Source organism: Astyanax mexicanus, chromosome 18 (assembly GCF_023375975.1).
Source record: "Astyanax mexicanus isolate ESR-SI-001 chromosome 18, AstMex3_surface, whole genome shotgun sequence".
NCBI classification, from domain to species: domain Eukaryota; kingdom Metazoa; phylum Chordata; class Actinopteri; order Characiformes; family Acestrorhamphidae; genus Astyanax; species Astyanax mexicanus.
Window position 1 is genome coordinate 40628220 of NC_064425.1, and position 21371 is coordinate 40649590.

The following is a 21371-nucleotide window of genomic DNA, read 5'->3' on the forward strand; positions in this document are numbered from 1 at the left end:
CTTCAGGGACGAGCTGCTGGTGGTGTTGATGGAAGATGCAGCTGGAATGCTGAGCTGTAATTCCTGGGGGAGATGGTTTAGCACGCTGATAGAGGGTCAAAGTCGTTTACAGTTTAGTGGATTCACACGGACTAATTTATGAGTAAAGTTCTGGAAAATCCACAGTTGGTCAAAAGGAGACTTTGACTCCATCTCTGTTGCCCACCTGCCCCTCTATACATCTAACTGAAATGCTGGTGGAAGGGGAACCCCACTCTGAGGGAACGCTTCGAGTCAAAATGTGCTCTATATGAAAAATCAGTAGTAGATAAAGGTTGTGAGAGTTTCTGGTTTCTTTATAACAAGCATAAACAAAATCGCTAGTAGTTCATTTCAGTAGCTAGCTAACTTCTCATTCCTTAAATGGTGCAACCAATGCATTTAAGGTGGAACAGAAAAATAAAATAATATAAAAGCTTATAAAATCTAATTTCAGCTCCTTATCACAGAGGAATTAAGGAATGGACAATACAAATGAATTGCTGCACCACCTGCACCCTTTCTGAAGACATACAATAAAGTCCTAAAGTTAACTAGTTAACCAGCAGCAGCTAGGTTGCTGAACTTTAGTGCTCCACTGCTATAGCTATATCTGTATTGGGTGCTTTAATGGTTATTTTGATTCTTAAGCGGGAAGATTTCACTCCTTCATCTTGTAAATCTGTTCCAAGAAGAAGGGTTCCACTCAAAAACAAGGGGTAGGGATATAAAAAAGAGAAATGGGATTGGACCTAAGTTGCTTTTGATTACACTGAATCTACCCACCACCTGGACCAGCTATACCATGTTGGTAATGTTGGTTAACGAGTATGTTCAAGCTTGGTCATACTAATTTTCTACATACCAACTGCACAAATATGAATATTCAAATCTCAGAAAATTAGAATACTATATAAGACCATTTGATATTTTTGGCCATGTGTAGTGTGCCAAGTCCTGCTGGAAAATGAAATCTGCACTTCCCTAAGTTGTCAGCAGAGGGATCCTAGTGTGAAGTTTCCACAATCAGTGATGGTTTCAGATCAGAGCGATGTCATCTGCTGGTGTTGATCCACTGTGTTATATCTTCCAGCACTTCATGCTTCCCTTTCCTGACAACTTTTATAGAGATGAAGATTTTATTTCCAGCAGGACTTGGCACACTGCCCACAGTACTGCCAAAGGTACCAATTGGTCGTAAATAATATTCTAATTTTCTGAAATACTGTTTTTTTTTGGTAGGTGCTTAAAATGGATCACTCTGTGTTTAATACATCTATATAATATATTTTAGTTTCAATTTTGAACTGAATTACTAAAATAAAATAACGTTTCAATGATATTCAATGGATGAATATTACATTGGAAAGAGGAGGAGCTTCAGATATGTCCTTCCTCCCATGGTTTAATTATTTCATAACAAAAATAATAATGGTTTATTGAGTAATGTCATTTAATTGATAAAACATGCAGAAATATTAAATTCTGATTGGGCAAACACTTTTTTCACAGCAGTTTAAAATGAAATAAAATTTAAATCAGACAGAACAGCAGGGTGTGGTATTAACACGTAGAGTTTATTGATCTTTTCAGACAGATGTCATGCTCATAAATGTCCATACAGAATGAATAGAGAGCCAACTGCACTGCTCTGCTCAAGCCCATGGCCTCAATCCCAGCATGCCCGGCGGGCTCGCAGCGGGCACCGCAGGGCGTCTGGCCACACACACACTCAGCATCCTCTCACACTGGACCTGCTACAGCTTAACCTCGCTGATGGACAGAGTGAACACGGGATTTCATTAAAGGAGTTATTACATCACACAGCCGTCCGGCACGCAGGGGTCATGCCGGTGCGTCTCGGGAGTGACCGCCGCCCACCACGTCCCCTGTCTCGGTTTTCTAGCCATACAATGAGAGCTTTGCATTTTGGTGTTAGAATAACAGAAGGCACACTAGTGTCACAAAAGTGGAAGGTAAGAACGTAAAAGGCTGGACAGTCTAGGTTAAATATGAGAATGTGAGATTAATAAGAGATGAATCAAGTTTAAAACATCTTCAATCCAGCGACTTCACTGAGAAAATCATATTTTAGCAAGTCTCTTTAGTATAATCCTCTAAAATTTAGTTTTATTATTTAATATTTGGCATTGTTACACTGTTAACCCACTGTTAGCTTAACCTGCCCTGATTCTCCACCAATCAGATGGTCATGTTAAACTAATAACATCCTCTAGAGGGCGCTGTAGAAATTGTTTAGTAGCATACCTGTTCATTTCAAATCTGTAAACTCTCTAAACGAGAATTTTTATGTTGGAATTATTAAAAGTAAGCACAGTTTCTGGAATTTGTACTTACATTACCTTTTTTCGAAATTGGTCAATTGTTTCCTGATTTTACGAAAAGCGCTTGATACAGGCGTATTCTTTAAAATGAAAGAAAAATAAATAAATGACACTAATTGTTGTTTCCCCATTCACGAGAAAGGGTTTAAATTTTTTCTAAATAAATTTTACTTGTTTTAAGCAATTCTATCTACTGAAAGTATCAGATAATGGCAAATAACTATCCCTATTTTCCCTAACAGCAGATTTTTTTGTCCATGATCTTATTCCTCTTTCGTCTTGAATAGTAATGTATATATATTTTTTTTTTAGAATTACACAGTTATAACACTAGAAGGATCAACACTAGCACTAGCACTAGAACACTTGCATCCTCTAATACATGTGAAGTCAGACTCCGCCTCTTTTCCAACTGCGCACTTGGAGGAAAGTGCCGGATCCCCAGCTCTGAAACATTAGCTAGCAGATGCCTGTGCTGACCAGCATTAAAATATGATGAGTGAAGAGAGCGCCACCTACCCTCCCAGAGAGAGCATGGCCAATTGTGCTCTCTCAGACTCCGGCTGCTGATGGAGAAGCCGGAATCCTCGGATTATACTGACAAAGCTTTGGAGTCACCTAGAGCACAATTTTTTAATCTAAAATCTGTATAGTATTTATTTCACTGTTGGATAATTTTGGGTGTTTTAAGTGGAATTTCTTTTTTTAAATAAGCAAAATTATTGTTTTTAAAGGAATTAAATATTTTTAGTAGAATAAGGCTCTAAAATCACGTAAAACCTACAAATAAATTCCTAACTGAGAGGATCTGAGAGGATTAGACGTGCTAATATATCATTTTCTCAGCCTATAGCATCGCTCCAAGAACCATTTAAAGTACCTTTGAAGAATCTTCATTTTTAAGAGTGTACTCACACCGGAAAAAAATGAACTAACCAGACCTTCACGTCTTTACAAGGGCTAAAAAACAGCCAAAATTAACCTATAAACATCTATACACAGTGGTGTCAGTGCATTCATGTAAACAAACAGAAAAAAATACACATATAATATATCAAATAAGACATTATTATGAAATATTAAAGATACTACTACGACTACCGTGATAAGTAAACAGTTCACATTCCTTTAGCATATTGGTGCAATGACCTGAATCTTATAGAGAGTGGCCTTCAGCCACGTTTCTGTACATTCTCCCCCCCCAGCTCTGCTCCGTTTAGTACAATCCCCTCCGGATCTGAGGACTTTTATCCACTCGGGAGGAACAGATCAGCGTCCTTCAGGTGAGAAACGACAATCATTCTGTATTAATAATCATTTATAACCTGCACGTGTATCCAAAATGTGCTCGAGGGACGAGGAGGCATGCTCTACTGAACACTCACGAGGGGAAATGTGACAAAATTCAGCGTATCTGATCACTGGATGGACTGGACAACGACATATTTCCTTCTTTTCGAGACATTGGAACAAAGTGCATGTATTAAAAAAAATTTAATATAACAAAACACTGGCCTTCAGTCGCTGTGCAACAACAATAACGGAGAAAAAAAGCAACTCAAGTCTTCTATTTAACAGATAAAATACCTCAAATTTGAGTGAAACCTCAAAATAGTCCTCTTCTCTTCAGCCTTGACTTTACTGTACTGAAGGATCAGTGCTCATATAGGACTGCATAACACCTGCATAGGCCTAAAACTAATAAAGTAAAATTTTTATTGTAACTTCAGTGTGTAGTCATTTCCCTTTAGTACAGTGTTACCTATTTTCTTAATAACGATGATATTAACCCGCTATATGAGTTAAAATGGTAAAATAAAATTTTAAATGGTTTTCTATGTCCCGCCCCAGCTGGTCACCTCAACATCTAGTTGAATGTAAATGAAAGTGACATTGTTTGACCAAAACTCATTATCAAAGCGCCAAACGCTAATTTAACATAGAACAGGGACAACAGTGATGTCTTTACATTGTTTTTTCAGAAGTAAATCAAGTCTTCCAAACATCTGATAAACTTTAACTTTAACTTTAACACGTTAACATCCACACAATTTGTAGTTCTAACATTGTTAGATGTTGATATGTTGTTGGTTTTAAGTCAAACTGTCCAAATAAGCAGCCAAAATTCAACATCTGCCTAACGACGGAGCTTAAACATCAAACAAACATTGGGTTTACGTCAAGTAAAAAAGTCCAACGCTATCTAAACATCACACACTAACGTAAACGTTCCCACAACTTAAAAACTCAAACTTTTATAAGTTGTTGGTTTTAAGTCATGCATTTCATGTATTTGTCAATTGTCTATCAAACTTGTTGTCAACATCATATCAACATTTAACTGTGAGACATGATGACCAACAACGAATGTCTACGAAAGTTTAGAATTTTAACTCACACTGTAAAATTTATTTTAGTTTTGTTTTAAGTTGTGTTGTTGTGATGCAACCAAAATTCTTCCAAACATCACATGCCAATAATACCAGCTGTGAAGAGCGGTGAGAAAAAACGTCTGCTAAACTTTATAATATTAACGAAGACAAAATATTAAAAAATTATTTCATTGTTACACAGAATTTGTTGCTTTTAAGTCATGGTGTTAAGCCAACAAAATTTAACGTCTGTCTAATGTTGGAACTTAAGGTTGATTTTCAGCAGACAGGAATTTCTAAAGAAACTTCAACGTCTATCAAACGTCGGAAATTGAGGCTGGTTTTCAACAGACGTGATGAATTTCCAAAGAGAATTTCAACCTCTATGTAATGTTGGAACTAGTGGTTTGGTTTTTACAGATGTCATGAATTTCCAAACAAAATGCAACATCTGTAAAATGTCAATTGATGTCAACACAAATCGCATTTTTAACTAAAGTTAAAACGTCTGTCTAATGTTGGACTTTGTCAACTCAATGTTTTCGGCAGATTTGTGACTTCCAGTATTTTGATTTCCAACCAAACTTCAACATCTTTACTTTTTAATTACATTTTTGACTAAATAAACAACATTTTTTGAATGTTCTAAAATTCCAACATCTTTCTGATGTCAAATTGATATCTGGTGCCAGCTGGGACAGCCCCTCTTAAAATAAATTCATCTGTTTGTCCATTTAAGGCAACAGAAAAATTGCCCAAATCATTCCAAAACCAAAACCAACCTAAACCAATCAGAACCAATCCTGCTAGTGAAGAATCTGGAGAATATGACCATAGCGGAGGGAGTCGGAGTGCAGCCCTTTTTATATCGGAACATAATAGGTGAACGGGGGTCGTGTTTAATGGATGTTGATGATAATATAAATACTATATACAGTACAGTACAGTACAGAGTGGCAGATCTGAAGGTGAAGGAATTGTGGGAATGAAGCCAGAAAAGAAAACAAAAAACCTGCAGGACTTTTTAAACTGTACTCTAAAGGTGGACTAATTGTAGCTAATCATCAGCCTCAGTTTACAGAAACATGTAAAGCTGGCTGATTGGTGGGGAAATGAAGGGTTGATGAGATACAGTGTCATGTGACCAGTCGAGGTCTGTGAGTACGTCATTAAAGTCATTAAAACTTAAAAAAAGGTGCAAAAACGCAAAAAACTTCAATATGTACCGGTAAACCGGCGTGCTTAACCTGCACTGAGGGATGTGAGGCAGTAAATGGAATTAATTTCATTAATAATCAAACATGTCACGGCCTGTCATGATACGCATTTTTATTGTTCCAGAAATAATTGATTTGATTCATTTTAGGAGGAATCTTGAAACTTTTCTTGTGCTAAATTTACTAAAAGTTAAACTAAAAGTAAAACTAAAAGTAAAATTGACTGGAGCAACTCTTTACACATAGCTTAGTGGAATATACTTAATAAAAATAAAAAAGTAACATTGTACTATATAACATACAGCATAGTTCCTAAAATATATCATTTTAAGACCATATCATGCTACTGATATAAAAAAATATTATGATTAGCATTATTACGCACCCTATTTAATTTTTTAATTATTCAGAATATTCAGATTTAATTTTGAATCATTTAGAAATCCTGGAAATCTAAGTTTACTGTAAACTGTTAACGGTTTAATAAACAGTTTCAGAGGAAGAATCTGTGTAGATTAACATCCAGCACTTGTTTGACTTTTAAAAGAAAATTATTATTTTTTTTTAAGAATTACAGTTTTGTTTATTTAGGCGCTTCCCCCAGCTTCCCATTCATTGGAAGAGAAAATGGCGACACCATTGTTCCTTACTATTGTCTTTTAAAATGCACCTTATAATCCGAATGTCTGAGTTTTTTTTTGTTGTTTTCTAGTCTTTGTGTTTTTTTTGTCACTTTGATTGTTTTCAATGCAACTGTGTTGCATATTTCTTTTAAACTTTTGCCTCTAATTGACACAATATATTTATTATACAGTACGAGTGGCATTAAATTATATATACATATATATACATATATAATATGCTAAATCACAATTATTTCTGGCACAAAAAAATAGTTATTTTCAGGCCTAGATGTGAAATCTAGAGAAATTTACTGTACTATGATAATTATTTAAACGTCAAGAGTTATTTATTGCAGAAAGCCACTAAAACTGAATGACCACACTGTGCTGATTTAATATATTATATGTGATTTTAACATATTTATATCCTGTTCATTCAGTGCAGTTTTTTTTTCTTACTTTCTGAAGTACCATTTACTGCACCACACCCACTCAGCTCTATCTGTACATCTGCTCTTTTCTGGTCTTTTCTATTAACTTCAAGCATCAGAGCATTGTTGATTGGTTTGTTCTAACACTAATATGCATAATGCATACTGGACTAAAATAAGTGACTCTAAAATAAGTGAATCTATGAATCCAGGGCTGACATGCATAAGTGAGTATGATAAGTAAGTATAATAAAAACGATGATCCGGTCCACAGCAGCTCCTGCCTGTTCCATATTCTCATTATTTCTGGGTGAAGGCATCACTGGCGCCTCACTTCACGTACAAAAATACAAAACATAACGTAACGTGAAACGTACACTAATCCATCCCAAAGAAACGATACTCGTGTCATTTCGTTCCCTACATCTTTTTTTCAACAGCAAGTATTATCGTCGTATTATTTTACGTGTGTTTTTACGCTCTTTTTGTGTTCGTTTTTGTTCGCTTGTGTATTTTTGGCATCTGTGTTAATAATGTGGATGTGATTTTTTTTTACATCTGAGAGCTCAGACAGAGTTTGGCCACTTGTTCGGATGTAAAAAAGCCTATGTCCAATCATTACGCTCAACTGGATGCTGACCCATGGGAAGCAACAGAACAAGCAGGTTGTGTAAATGAAGGTGTCCATGAGGGGGCGCTGTACTAACAGGAGCAGCTGCTCTCGGTGGCCGGAGGCTCCTGCGGTTTATCCAGCTTGATGTCGATCACTGAGGGGTTCACTGTTAAAGAATGTACTGTAGAGTCTGTTTTTTATTCAACACTACACTGACCTTCAAATGCCCTTCAAAACTGTTACGTCCAGTTAAAATCTTCCAGCATTAATATTTCACACAAAACGTTGCACTGTGTAAAATGTAATGGTTTCAAAACTCATAAACCCATATTTTAATCGCAACAGAATAGATAGAAGATCATAGAACACATATCAGATCATGTTAAAAGTCTATTAAGGATTATGTTTTCCTGTCGTAACTCATACAGGGTTCATACACTTTTTAACCAATACATTTCCATTATTTTTTCATGGATAGTAAAACCAAGAATCAACTAAAACTGTAATTGAAATTTTCTTCATCTATTTTCTCCATCGATAAACTGAAACTGAAAGATTTGTAGACCAAATTCCCATGACTTTTCCAAAAATGTTTTTATTTTTTATTTTTCCATAACTTATCCAGGCCTGGAAATTGCTATTTTCAAATTCCATGATTTTTCCAGTTTCTGCATCATCAGATATTAAGGAAACATGAGTTTAAGCACTGGCAGCTCTTCTCAGGAGAGATTCAGTCAGTATGTTCTTATTGGAACTGTGTGGAAGGTATAGGCAATCTTTGTTGCTTTTAGCCTTCTACCATTTCCCAGTCCCATTTCCACACTCAGGGTTGCCAGGTAAAGACAGCTTCATGCAAGAAGCATGCTGCAGCCATTTATAGCTGCTGGCTATTTTTGTTTCTCATGAACAGGTACTCAATGGGCTTCAGTAAGGTTTGCTAACCACAGCTGGGTAATTAACCACCACCAGTAGTGTAGTAAAGATCAACATTTTGGACACTGAAACGTATATAATCACTGATCAGTTACACAGTAAGACCGGTCATCACTTGCCATTGTACGCAATCTGGCAACCCGTTTGAGCTTGGCATTTGGGGAGGAGCAAGTGTTTCCAGTGTTTGGAAATTGGACTCCTGCAGCCATTTTACACATTTACTTGCATGTATTCATCAGTTTTGTTTGCTGCTGTTATGATTGTAGTATATGGTTTGGCACTGTCTTGCACTGAAATATGCAAATGAGCTAATTATCTTTTTTTCTTTTTTTTTTTTTGATTTTACAAAGTGTTTTATGGAACCCCTGAACAGGCATGTTTTTTTACCTAAAAAAGTGAGCACCACATACTTAGTGGTGAACACCAGATACTAAGTGGTGAGCACCAGATACTAAGTGGTGAGTATATCAGATTTTTGTTTTTATGGAAAATCTCTATTCAAAATGCAGTTTAGACTAGGTATAATAAGCTCTGTCTGAGAAACTGCCCCATAGACATGATTTTTGTTTATTTTTGTGTATAGTGTCTATCACCCAGCAGGTAGTTAGCTAGATTGCTAGATTTAATGGATAATGCTAATTCGCTAGACAGCAAACCTGTAGCAAACAGGGAATAATGGTAGCTAGCGAGCTATAGTTTAAAATGACAGACAACTTTATCGATTTACAATAACCTGCCTTGCTGAGTAGATGTTCCACAGTGAAATACAGTTGTTAGCTAGCTAGCTAGTTTAGCTAATGCTAACTACATAAAAAAAAAACACCATGTCCCTTTAGAGACTCCATAAAAAAACTGTGTAAAATGTAAAAAAAAAAAAAAAAAAAAAAAAAAAAAAGCATAAAAGAATGTAATTATTTGCTAATTTTATAGACTCACCATTTCCTTGATTAGGGATGAATAACATCATTATTTATTATACAAATAAACATTTGAAAATTAATATTATTCAATTGCGACCTACAGATCAATGCAGATCAACACACTGATAATACAGTATTTTTCATTAAAGCAATTGAACATAAATTCCTGAATGAAAGGATACTGCCCTCTTTATTAGTGTCGTCCAGACTCTCCATGCCGGGCAGAGCAGCGGCCACTCGCCGGAACAGCTGAGGAACCAGAGCAGAACCAGTTTAAACCAGTGGAACTACTGGACAAAACACTGCAGGCTTAGTCAAATCAAAACTCACAGCTGTGTTTAAATCAGCAGAACTGGACTGTTCTGATCCAAGAATTCTCCAGAGCTCTCAGACTCACCTGCTTTACATTGCTGCCGGTTTTAGCACTCGTCTCAATGAACATCACATTCAGCTCTTTGGCCCTCTGCTCACCTTCCTCAATCGTGATTTGCCTGTTAAAGAAATCGCAATATATACACACACACACACACATACATTATATATATATATATATATTCAGCCAGGACCATTTTCTTGCTTCTTCCTCTAGTTTTACACTGGAGCCATGCGGCTTAAGCAGCTGACAACTAATGGAACTTTATACACCAATTACAGCGTTTTCACACCTGTAGCTGGTTTCTATTGTCCGGACTAGTTGATGACATCTTCAATGCACCTTTATTTATGTATATATGAATTGCTAAGAGTAGAAACCCAGCATGAAGGTGAACCTGGTTAAATATGATGAGGTTCAAGATGGTTTGCAGTAGAGGCTGAGTTACACGTAGACATTTTTCTCAAAAAATGCTCAAAATGTGAAACTGTGAAATATATTATATAGATGTATTACACACAGAGTGATCTATTTGAAGCGTTTATTCCTTTTATTGTTGATGATTATGGCTTACAGCCAAGGAAAACCCAAAAATCAGTGTATCAGAAGATTAGAATATTATATATGACCAATTGATACTTTTTGGCAGTGTGGGCAGTGTGCCAAATCCTGCTGGAAAATGAAATCCACATCTCCATTAAAGATGTTAGCAGAGGGAAGCATGAAGTGCTGTAAGATTTTGTGGGAAAACAAAACTGCACTGACTTTAGACTTGATAATAAAACACAGTGGATCAACACCAGCAGATGACAGACATGTCTCTCCAAACCATCACTGATTGGTGGAAACTTCACAATAGACCTCAAGCAGTTTGGACTGTGTGTCTCTCCACTCTTCCTCCAGACTCTGATCCCTTAATTTACCCAAAAAATGTAAAATTTACTGATGATCAGTGATGGTTTGGAGAGACATGTCTTCTACAAATCAACACTTCAAATAGATTGCTCTGTGTGTAAAATATCTATATAATATAGCCACAAGTTTTACATTTTGAACTAAATTACTGCAATAAAGCATTAGTAAATATATATACAAAAAGAAATGAGTTAACCTCTTCTCCTCCAGGTCTGTTTTGTTGCCCACAAGCATAATGATGACATCGCTCCCCCTCTCCGTCCTGACATCATCGATCCATTTAGAGGTCAGCTGGAATGAGTTCACATCTGGACAGAGAACAACAGACAATGTCACCTTCATAAACCAGCTACTGTTTAAAAGCAGGGTTCAGGTAATGGGCCAAAATTATTCTATGGATACAGGTGTGTAAAAGGAGCAGCTAGTCATGCAGACTGCTTCTATAAACATTAGTGAAAGAATATGGGTCTCAGGCTCGCAGGTGCTCAGTGGTACAGTGATAGGATGCAGCACTTTTACTACTCACTACTAAATATTCCACAGCCAACTGTCAGTGATATTATAACACAGTGGAAGAGATTGGAAATTAAAGCAAATAAGCCATGAAGTGGTAGAGCATTTAAAATAACAGACTGGTTAGCAAATGCACAATGCATCAATCACTACAGATCTTCATGTGCACTTCATGTGCCTTTAGACTACCTTAGGAACAGTGCAAAGAAAGCTTCATCGAATAAGTTTCCAATGTGTCAGATGCAGTAGCGTAAAGCATGGCGAAACTGGACTCTTGAGCAGTGGAAAACTGTTCTCTGGAATGACAAATCATGGTTCTATGTCTGACAATCCAATTGATAAGTCTGCGTTTGGTCGGACTGCACTGCACCAAAGGTAAAGTTCGGTGGAGGGGGGGATTATGGTCTGGGGTTGTTTTTCAGGAGTTGGGCTCAGCTTCTTATTTCCAGTGAAAGGAACTCTTAATGCTTCAGCATATCAAGAGATTTTAGACAATTTCTTGCTCCTGAATTTGTTCTAACAAAAGGTCCTGACCTCAACCCAATCAATACCTTTCGGATGAATAAAAGCAAAAAGTGCGAACCAGGCCTTCTCATCCAACACCAGTGTCTGACCTCACTAATGTACTTCTGAAAGAATGGTCAAAAATACCCATGAAGGCTTGACCAACATCATATTAATCCCTATAATATTTGATAAGATACGTTTTTTGTAGTATTTCACTGATTTTGGACGATGATGTTTGAGATAAATCTACTGAGTATCATCCCTCCAAAAAAAAACAAACCATTTTCTTGGCAATAGGCAGAAACAGAGGCTAAAACCCACACAGATTTCTGTGACGCACCACACAGTTCCAATAAGAAAATACTGGCTGAAGCTCTGCTGCCAGTGCTAAAAATGTTTCCCTTATACATGAGGATACATCCGGATTAATTTATGAGCTCCTACAGAAAATATATTATTTACTGGTTCTTTAACATTTATTAAATGTGTATTTGTGTGTGTGTGTGTGTGTAGCTTACTTGTGATGTCATACACAACCACAGCCACTGTGGAGTCCCGTATGTAGCTGGGGATGAGGCTCCTGAAGCGTTCCTGTCCGGCAGTGTCCCACAGCTGTAACCTCACCTGCAGCAGAACAGTCTTCTGATTTACTGACAGACTTATACCCGAATTATAAACTAAGGGCGTTTTCACACCAGCACTATTTGGTCTGGTAAAAAGGAACCTGGTTCAATTGTATCCTTAATGCGGTTTGATTGAGCAAGTGTGAAAACAGGTTTATTGGTTTATTGGCGGTGTACAGGTTAACTGGTTTATTGGTGAGCATTTTGGTGCATTGAGGTTTGTGCCTGTGTGAAACCAAACCAAACAATACAGAGGGAGAAACGCTCCAAGTAATTTAACTTATTAAGCCCTTAATGATGATAAGTACTGAAACGAATTAATTTATAGATAGTGTAAGGTCAGTATTAAGTAGTATGTAGATATTTAATAATTAGTGGGCACTATGTAAAGGATAATTAGTAGGTTGTAGGTGGGGCTGTATTCTTAACAGAATCTATTTGATCATGATTTACAAGGTCCCAGCTTCATTTGATATCAATTTATTTAGGAATATCAGGCCACCTAAGCAATTGATTGGTTTGCTTGCCCTGTTGCAACGGGCCTGAGGGCTGCACATTATATTGTTTAAGCATTTCAGCACTGCAGCATCATCACAGCAATGCACTGCAGGGTGTACAATGTCACACAGGGCAAATAAAATCCAACAAGATTAATTACATCCACCCACTACAGAGTGCGTTATTGATATAATGATGTTAAATCACTGACTTATGGAGCAATGTTGAAAATTATAGTTGTTTTAAGATTGCAATGTACTGGGGCGCCAAGTGGTCCAGTGGCCTAAAGCGCTGCCACTATGATCAGGAGATCACTGGTTCGAATTCTGGTGATAAAGCTTGACATCTGCTGCCAGAGCCCTGAGAGAGGACAGTTGACTTTGCTCTCTCTGGGTGGGTACAGTAGATGGCGCTCTTTCCCCTCATCACTCCTAAGGTGATGTGGATCAGCACAAGGCATCTGTGAGCAAATGTATGTGTTTCCTCTGAGTGTGCTGTGATGCTACTCAGCAATGTTCAGCAGTTCAAAAAGAGGCGGAGTCTGACTTCACATGTATCGGAAGAGGCATGTGCTAGTCTTCACCCTCCTTCTGTTACGGTGTCACCAGTGATGGGGGATATACAGCTGAGTAGCAGCAGAATGGGTGGGACAATTGGCCTAGCTAAATGAAAAAAAAATTTTTTTTTAATATAATAGATAGTAAAAGGTGTCTTACGGTTCGGTCCTCCAGATACATGGTTTTTGATAAAAAGTCGATCCCAATTGTCGCCTGCAGAGCAAAAAAACAGCAGGTCGGTGAATTCTGACTCACTGGACATTTAAACTCTCAGGAGAATGTGGAATATGGGACTGATGGACTCTGATGACGTCGTACCTGATAGGTGTTGTCGAAGCTGTCGTACATGAACCTCGTTATCAGTGACGTTTTTCCAACTGAAAGAGAAAAAAACAGGAGAAAACAGGAGGCGTGATGATCAGATTCAGCTCTGACTCACGTACATTACATTACATTCAGTCAGTACTGAAGAACACTGAGCTTCCACTCAGCCTACACACACAGTCTGACAGTCTGCACCCTGACGTCCTGACAATTACGCTAAAAGCAAATTATCATCTGATCCACAATCTGATCTGCATCACTAATATACCAATATACTGCACTGAGGCAAACAGAATGTAAATATTAATCCTTTAATAGTAAATGTATTGCCATTAGGCATGATGCCATTCTGCTAGAGCAGGGGTGTCCAAACGTTTTTTGTTGGGGCCAGAAGGAGAAATATATTTGAAGTCACGGGCCAAAGACTCTGTAATGAAACAACTAATGAAATATACCACTTTAAATAATACTTTTTTTCCTGATTACTTTTATTTACACACCATTTTACTTGACTAACTATCTTTATCTTTGACAGTGTTGTGTAAACTAAGATTTTTCAAATTGATGTTTAATTTCATGATGTCTCTTAATATAAAACTCCTTAATTACGGCAACTTTTAGACTCTTTTGCTCTGTTTTTCTGCGCTAGAAATGCGCACCCTCTCCGCTTTTAGACTCTTTTGCTCCGTTTTTCTGCGCTAGAAATGCGCATTCCTCCGCTTTTAGACTCTTTTGCTCCGTTTTTCTTTCATTCTATTTCTAAAATACCTCGCGTATTTTAAACGGGCCGCAAATGGCCCAGGGGCCGTAGTTTGGACACCCCTGTGCTAGAGAGATCTATTTTTTGGGCATATGGGGGAAATATGTAAGCGGCGAGGGAAAAAGGGCAATAACATGGGAGCATTTTTGGTTTGACCACAACATCAACTCTGCGAAGCCTATATTATTAATGCACTATATTTGTGATACTTACAAGAAACCTTAAATTAAAATAATTGAATTTAATTGATTAAATTGTTACTATTTATTTATATTTATTTCTATTTGTGTTTGCAATTTGGAATTTATTCTTGTGTATTAAAAAATAAAAACAACTGGCCATTCATTATTAAGTAAAATGTCTTTTTTCTTGTGTATTTTTAATTGTTCTTTAAGCAAGCAAATATTTTTTATCCGATTACTCCGTTAATCGAAACGATTTTTCAGTACTCGATTACTAAAATAATCGATAGCTGCAGTCCTAATAGAAAATACACAAGCTTGTGTGTTTGTGTCCTTTGCACATCTGTATTAACACAGCATGCAACTTAAAGTAGCTGAATAAAAGCATTTATTAGAGGAGTGTCCATAAACTTCTGTATAACAATGTGTAACAATTAGCTTCCAGCATATTGTTAACAGAGTACCGTTTTTTTTCACACTATAAGGCACAATATTGTCAGTGTGCCTTATAATCTGAAGCGCCTTTTGTATGAATTCTACCAGTCAGGTATTAAGGAGCAGTAAATCCACTCCACTAAAGTACAGTTTTACACAGGAGTTTCAGTTTTAACTCTCCAGCAGTACTAGCATTAGCCGCTAACCGCGCTAATTGCTAGCTTTTTTACCGTTCAGAGGTGAGTATTATTGGACTGTGGGCTGCTGCTAACCCTGGCTAGCACTGCTGGGGCAGTATACACATTTACCCGCTAAGCTAACCTTGCTAAGCGCTAGCTCTTTTGCCATTCAGAAGTATTATCGGCTAGTGCTAGCTGTTAGCTGCTAATGATAATATTGCTTCACCATGCTATAGCTGAAATCTGGAAATCTAAGCGTACTGTAAATAATATAAAGAGCTTTTTCTCACGCAAATAAACAGTTTTCAGGAAAGAAATCTGTGTAGATTAAAGTCCAGCGCTCGTTTGACTCCAGACTAAAAGAAAGAAAATGTTTTTTTTTTTTTTAAAGAATTAGTTTTGTTTACTTAGCTTAGCTTTACAGGTCTCACCATCCAGTGGCGAGACCTGCTGAATTAGAAGGGATACAAGGCCCTAGTATAAAAATACGGTATTAATGAAAAGTTATTTATTTAAAACAAATCAGAATATGTTTTATATTTTAGATTTTTCAAAGTAGCACCTCTTGCTTAGATGATGATTTTACACATCTTGTACAGCATTTTCTCAGTCAGTTTTATGAAGTATAATCACCTGTATTTCAGGCTTTCAGTTAACAGCTGTGCTGAACTCGTCAAGAGTTAATTACTTGAATTTCTTGTCTCTTAATGTGTTTGAGAGCATCAGTTGTAAAGTAGTGAAGACGTAGAGTTACAGGTATACAGTGAGTAGTGAATATTTGAGTAATGTTTTAATACATATTATGAGAAGCAACAACTACTCAACTAAATAAAGATAAAATACTTTAAGAAATGGAAATCAGTCAGTCTGAAATATTTTAAGAAGTTTGAAAGTATCCTTAAGTGCAGTCACAAAGACCATCAAAAATGCTATGATGAAACTGGCTCTCATCAGGACGGCTCCAGGAAAGGAAGAGCAAGAGTTTCCTCTCTTGCACAGAATAAGTTCATCAGAGTTACAAGCCTCAGAAGCCGCAAGTTAACAGCTCCCAGATAAGAGCACCTGAATTCTTTACAGAGTATTTTGGTTTGTTTAACACTTTTAAGTTACTACATGATTCCTTATGTGTTCCTTTATAATTTGGATAACTTCACTATTCATGTAGGAAAAAACACTGAATAAGACAGTGTGTCCAAACTTTTGAGTGGTACAATATGGCATTAAAATAATAACACAGTATTTCAGAATAATTTTGTAAGAACAATATTGTTGGCAAATTGAAAAAATATTTATTTTATTTTATTTATTTTATTTATTTAGAATATACTACAGCAACAAAATAAATATTAATGAAATAGTATACACATTCACTAGTAATAAAAAAAAAATCTATAAAGACCCCGATTTTGTATATGATAATAGTAATGCAACAAAATAAATACTGTAACAAAAATAATTAAATGTAACAAAACAATCTACCACAAAATTAAAGTATAGCATATGCAGTGCCAGCATATAAACTGCAAACAAACAATTAAAGGAAATAAAGTAAACGCCTAAACAAATACAAAACAGACTTTTTCATGCTGTTTAAAATCTTTTTATTTTTATTGTGTCAAAAAGAACTGTGATATTATTGCATATGATAAGATGTGTCATGTCCCTAACTGGAAGTACACTGTATTTCCTCTAACCCAGCACTGCAACACATTCCTCAACACGCTCACACCCAGCAGGGCCTGCTCCTCAGGTCGGGCCTGCTCCTCAGACTGGCTTCAGAAGAACGTGGAGGAACCAAAACCCAGAAAATATGGATACAAGCAAATCTACGCTTCTCTAGGTCCTATCAGACGTGAGCACTTTCCAGAATTTCCAAAATGATCCATGACCCAACTAGGTCTGATCATCAGGACCTTGGACAGCAGCATTCCAGAAGTTCTCCTAACATCTCATAAAATTAACATTCTGCCCATAACCTTGATCTTAAAACCCTGAGCCAGGAAGTTCTATGATTCTTAACACTAGTAGGGCTGCAACTAATGATTATTTTGGTAGTCGACTAATCTGATGATTATTTTTTCGATTAGTCGATTAGTTAACGATTATTTCTGCCATGTCCTTCGTCTCTAAAAATAATAGAAACAGTTGAACATGAGATTTACAGACATTTAAATGTGTAAATATTTATTAATAATAAGGCATATTAATACATTACAAATATTAAATGTGTAATCTGTTGTGTCTGGGCGCTTTTGGAGACACAGACTAAGTTGAGTGTAAACTGTGCGAGTGAGACATTTACCCATCTACCATTGCACTTCTGTTCCTGGCAGTTTGTGTAAATAATTGAACGATTAGTCGACAATGAAATTTGTAGTCGACAACATTAAATAATCAAAATAGTCGATTATATCAACCAATCATTGCAGCCCTAAACACTAGTGAGAAATCTGATAAGGTAAACTGTCAGAAGATTATAGTGGCTTCACAATCTGTCACAACTAAACACGAATACGATAAGCTGTGGATGTTGGCGATTTTTACAATCACGATATGCTTGGTGATGCAACAAAACACAAAAGATATATATTTTTAATATTTTCAAGAATATAATACTTTCATACTACTAAACTGTGCATCAAAAGAAAGACTTCTCTGACTTTACATCTACGAGGTGCATAACATCTAGAAGGGGTGGGACAATATATCAATATTGAATAGTTTTGACCCTGTCATATCGTATTGAGGTGTGGTGTCAAATAGCGATATTATTATTGAAATATAGGCCTTACCACGATTCTTGTTAGGCTAGAGAGGCAGTTTAGGGGAAGGGATAGGGCTTATTAGCCCTTCATACAGAGATTTTTCAGAGGCACACTTCAAACGAAGGGCTATGAGAATCACTGGTGAGAAACCCACAAATGTAATTTTTTTCCTTGTTAAAAGTGATGATTAGCACTATATTACTATAGTTTAATGTGTAGTTTCAATGATTTATGGCCAAATTCTTCATAACAAGCATAACAAAGATTGCTAGTAGTTTGTCTCAGCAGCTAGCTAGCTAGCTAACTTTCCCAATGCACCTTAAATGGTGCAACAGCCGGCAGAGGCTGCAGCATTTAAGGCAGAACGGAAAAATTAAATAAAATAAAAGCTAATCAAAGCTAATTTCAGCTCCCCATCACAGAGAAATTAAGGAAAGGAAACTAGTTAACAAGCAGCAGCTCGGTTACTGAACTTTAGCGCTCCTGATGATGTAGATGGTGCTTGAAAGGTTTCCCAATTCTTAGGGGGATGATTTCACCCCTTTCCCTTCTAACTCTGTTCCAAGGGGAAGGGTTATACTCGAAAAGAAGGGGTAGGGGTAAGTGGTAGGGCCAAGGTGTGAAATGGGATTAGGCCTAAGACTACCTCAGATTTGATGTAATAAAGTCGCTGCTTCATTAATCCACATGTTGGTGCTATAATCAAATCAATAGAGTAAACCTGCAGTGAAGAATATTTGCTGTGAAATTCTGAGAAACTGGCACCAATAAATTCAACATTTCTGGTATTTACTTATTTAGGAGTATTTTATCCACTTCAGTAACAAAGATGCTTGGAAGTATCACAGAGATGTGATTTTTTTTTACATTCTGTTGACGGAAACCGCAAAAGGCTGTGTATGTCCCAATGTTTGTGTCAACAACCAACCAATTGGCCCAAAATCTTGAGGAATATTTTTCCTTAAGCCAGGAACATCTACGATTCTTTATCTTGGCGCTTACAAAAAATCTGCCAATATATTTTCATCAATATATGTGTCAACAAAAAGTTCCACAGCATTGGCAGCATCCCAAAGCATTCTGCTCCTTTATGACGCCACAATAGCTCCCCATTATGACATCACAGTGCCAACCAATGGCTCCTTAAAAAGGCCATAGGCCTGGCTCAGAAGATCAACTCTCAACAGTGTTTTCACTTAAACTGGGAATGCTTAATATTCTTAATATTGGTGATTACGATAAATTATAATAATACCACATCATTGGTAGCTGCTTCTTTATGACGTCAAAATAGCTCCCTGTTATGACATCATAATGCCACCCAAAAAAGGCCACAGGCCTGGCTCAAAATCACCTACAATTCTTAACATTGGTGTTTGTGAAGAATGACAATAATGCCACATCATTGGTAGCTTATCAAAACATTCTGCTCCTTTATGACGCCACAATAGCTCCTCATTATGACATCACAGTGCCACCCAAAAAAGGCCATAGGCATTTACAGAAAAAATGTATCTGCCAAAGGGATATCGTGACAGACTGACTATACACGTCAACATATATGCAGTACGTGTCAGTAAAGCAAGCAATTACACAACAGCATTCTGCTGCTTTATGACACCACAATAGCTGCACATTATGACATCACAATGCCACCTTAAAAAAAAAAAGTCTAACTAAAAAAATCTAACTAACAATCATCACAGTATAGGCGTAAGGATGGGTGGACCTGAGGGTCTGGGATCAGGGATTCAGGGAGGCTGCAGACTGCAAGCATCTCAAGATCACCTTCATCATCATCACGACCATCCCATCCCCAATCCACCATGGTGGTGCATCTCTCCTCTTCATCTAGTGTCCAACACCTTATGTACACACACACACACACAATACACTCACAACGGTACACACAGTACACAACACACCCAGTCTGGCTCAACTGCACCGTTGGCACGGTTGTCATTGCTTTTATAGGCTTTATTATGGCTTTATTCGAGGCAAAAGGCATAGCAAAGGGTTGCCAGCAAGTTGACACACACACACACACACTCACACACACGCACATATATACACACACACATACATACACTGGCAACCTGGGTGTGTCTCCAGCAGACTAGCTGCCTGCTAGCTACATCATATAATACATAGAGAAGGCTGTGGTTCTTTTTTTCTGGTGGTGGCCATTGTATAATAAATATACAATAAATGAATATATTAGAAATGTATTTGATGTTTTAGGCACATTATGGCTTATTATTGTTATTGCTGTGTTTAATATTGTAGTATAGTAGTTCTGTTGATTGCAATCTGTAGCTATTGATCAGGGATGAGATCAAATAGATAAAAAAGAGAGGAGATAATATATAATAATAATCAATAATCAAATTAAACAATAAGCATTAAGGTAATAATATAATATATGGTGCTTCATGCATGTGATTGGATGCTGGATGGTGGTGGAGTCCAAGCTGAATGAAGTTTCCAGGCTTGACTTGGCAGCTCCCTATAGGAACTCTCCGTTCCACCTTAAATGGTGCAGCAGTTCCATTAGGGCGCTGGCGCCCTAATGGAACTGCTGCACCATTTAAGGTGGAACGGAGCAATTCCGAACACAAGCCAAACCCAGCCCATATTAAAAACATGATAAAACCACAGCACTCACCGCTCTGCTCCCCTAAAAATACCAGCTTAAATTTCCTTAAAGGGTTCCCAAAGTCACTCCCAATGGACATGGCTGCTCTGATGGATGGATGGACGTGGTGCAGAGGCCCCACCAGGCTCGAGGACACGACGCAGAAGATCAAAGGCCGCCCGAAGAAGATCAAAAGGCCACCAAAGTCCAGATCTTCTTCGAAGACCAAAGGTGTTGCAGTTCTTGCAGCTCGTGCTTTAGCTTTCTGAGATCTCTCAGGTCTGGATGGGGTGTCTCTCTCTCTCTCTCTCTCTCTCTCTCTCTCTCTCAGTCCCGCACTGCGCATGCGCAGAGAAGCTCCCTAACCCCGCCCTCCTGGTTTGGCTCGGTGTTTACGGAAACGCAGCTCAGGCCGCACGCGCATCCGCCCTCCTTTAAGCGTATGTGCAAAGCATGCAAAGCATTATATAAATATATATATATATTTTTTTTCATTTTAAGACCACGTGAAAATGATGAGTTTCTTTGAGTTATGAGTTGATTTTACCAAATTGAAAACCTCTGGAATATAATTAAGAGGTGGAAGATCACAAGCTGAACTGCATGAATTTTTGCACCCGGAGTGCAGGCATA

At 37.3% G+C, this 21371-nt stretch overlaps 1 protein-coding gene across 1 annotated transcript; it reads right to left on the bottom strand.

Annotated features, from left to right (window-relative positions):
- Nucleotides 1-1576: 1576 nt before the first annotated feature.
- rab6bb (RAB6B, member RAS oncogene family b) lies at nt 1577-21099 on the bottom strand. The gene is made up of 8 exons (XM_007245075.4): nt 20769-21099; nt 13777-13835; nt 13618-13671; nt 12299-12404; nt 10957-11068; nt 9870-9963; nt 9655-9721; nt 1577-7773 (listed from the first exon to the last, which is right to left on the bottom strand). The coding sequence occupies exons 1-8, from the start codon at nt 21082-21084 to the stop codon at nt 7709-7711; spliced, it is 873 nt and encodes a 290-aa protein (XP_007245137.3). The 5' UTR covers nt 21085-21099; the 3' UTR covers nt 1577-7708.
- Nucleotides 21100-21371: the final 272 nt, after the last annotated feature.

Coding starts and splice junctions, on each gene's coding strand:
- rab6bb (XM_007245075.4), bottom strand. CDS start 21,084: ATGCGCAGTGCGGGACTGAGAGAGAGAGAGAGAGAGAGAGAGAGAGAG. Junction 11,069..12,298: donor GGTTGTGTATGACATCACAA/GTAAGCTACACA, acceptor TTCTCTGTCCAG/ATGTGAACTCATTCCAGCTG. Junction 9,964..10,956: donor ACAGACCTGGAGGAGAAGAG/GTTAACTCATTT, acceptor TTTCTTTAACAG/GCAAATCACGATTGAGGAAG.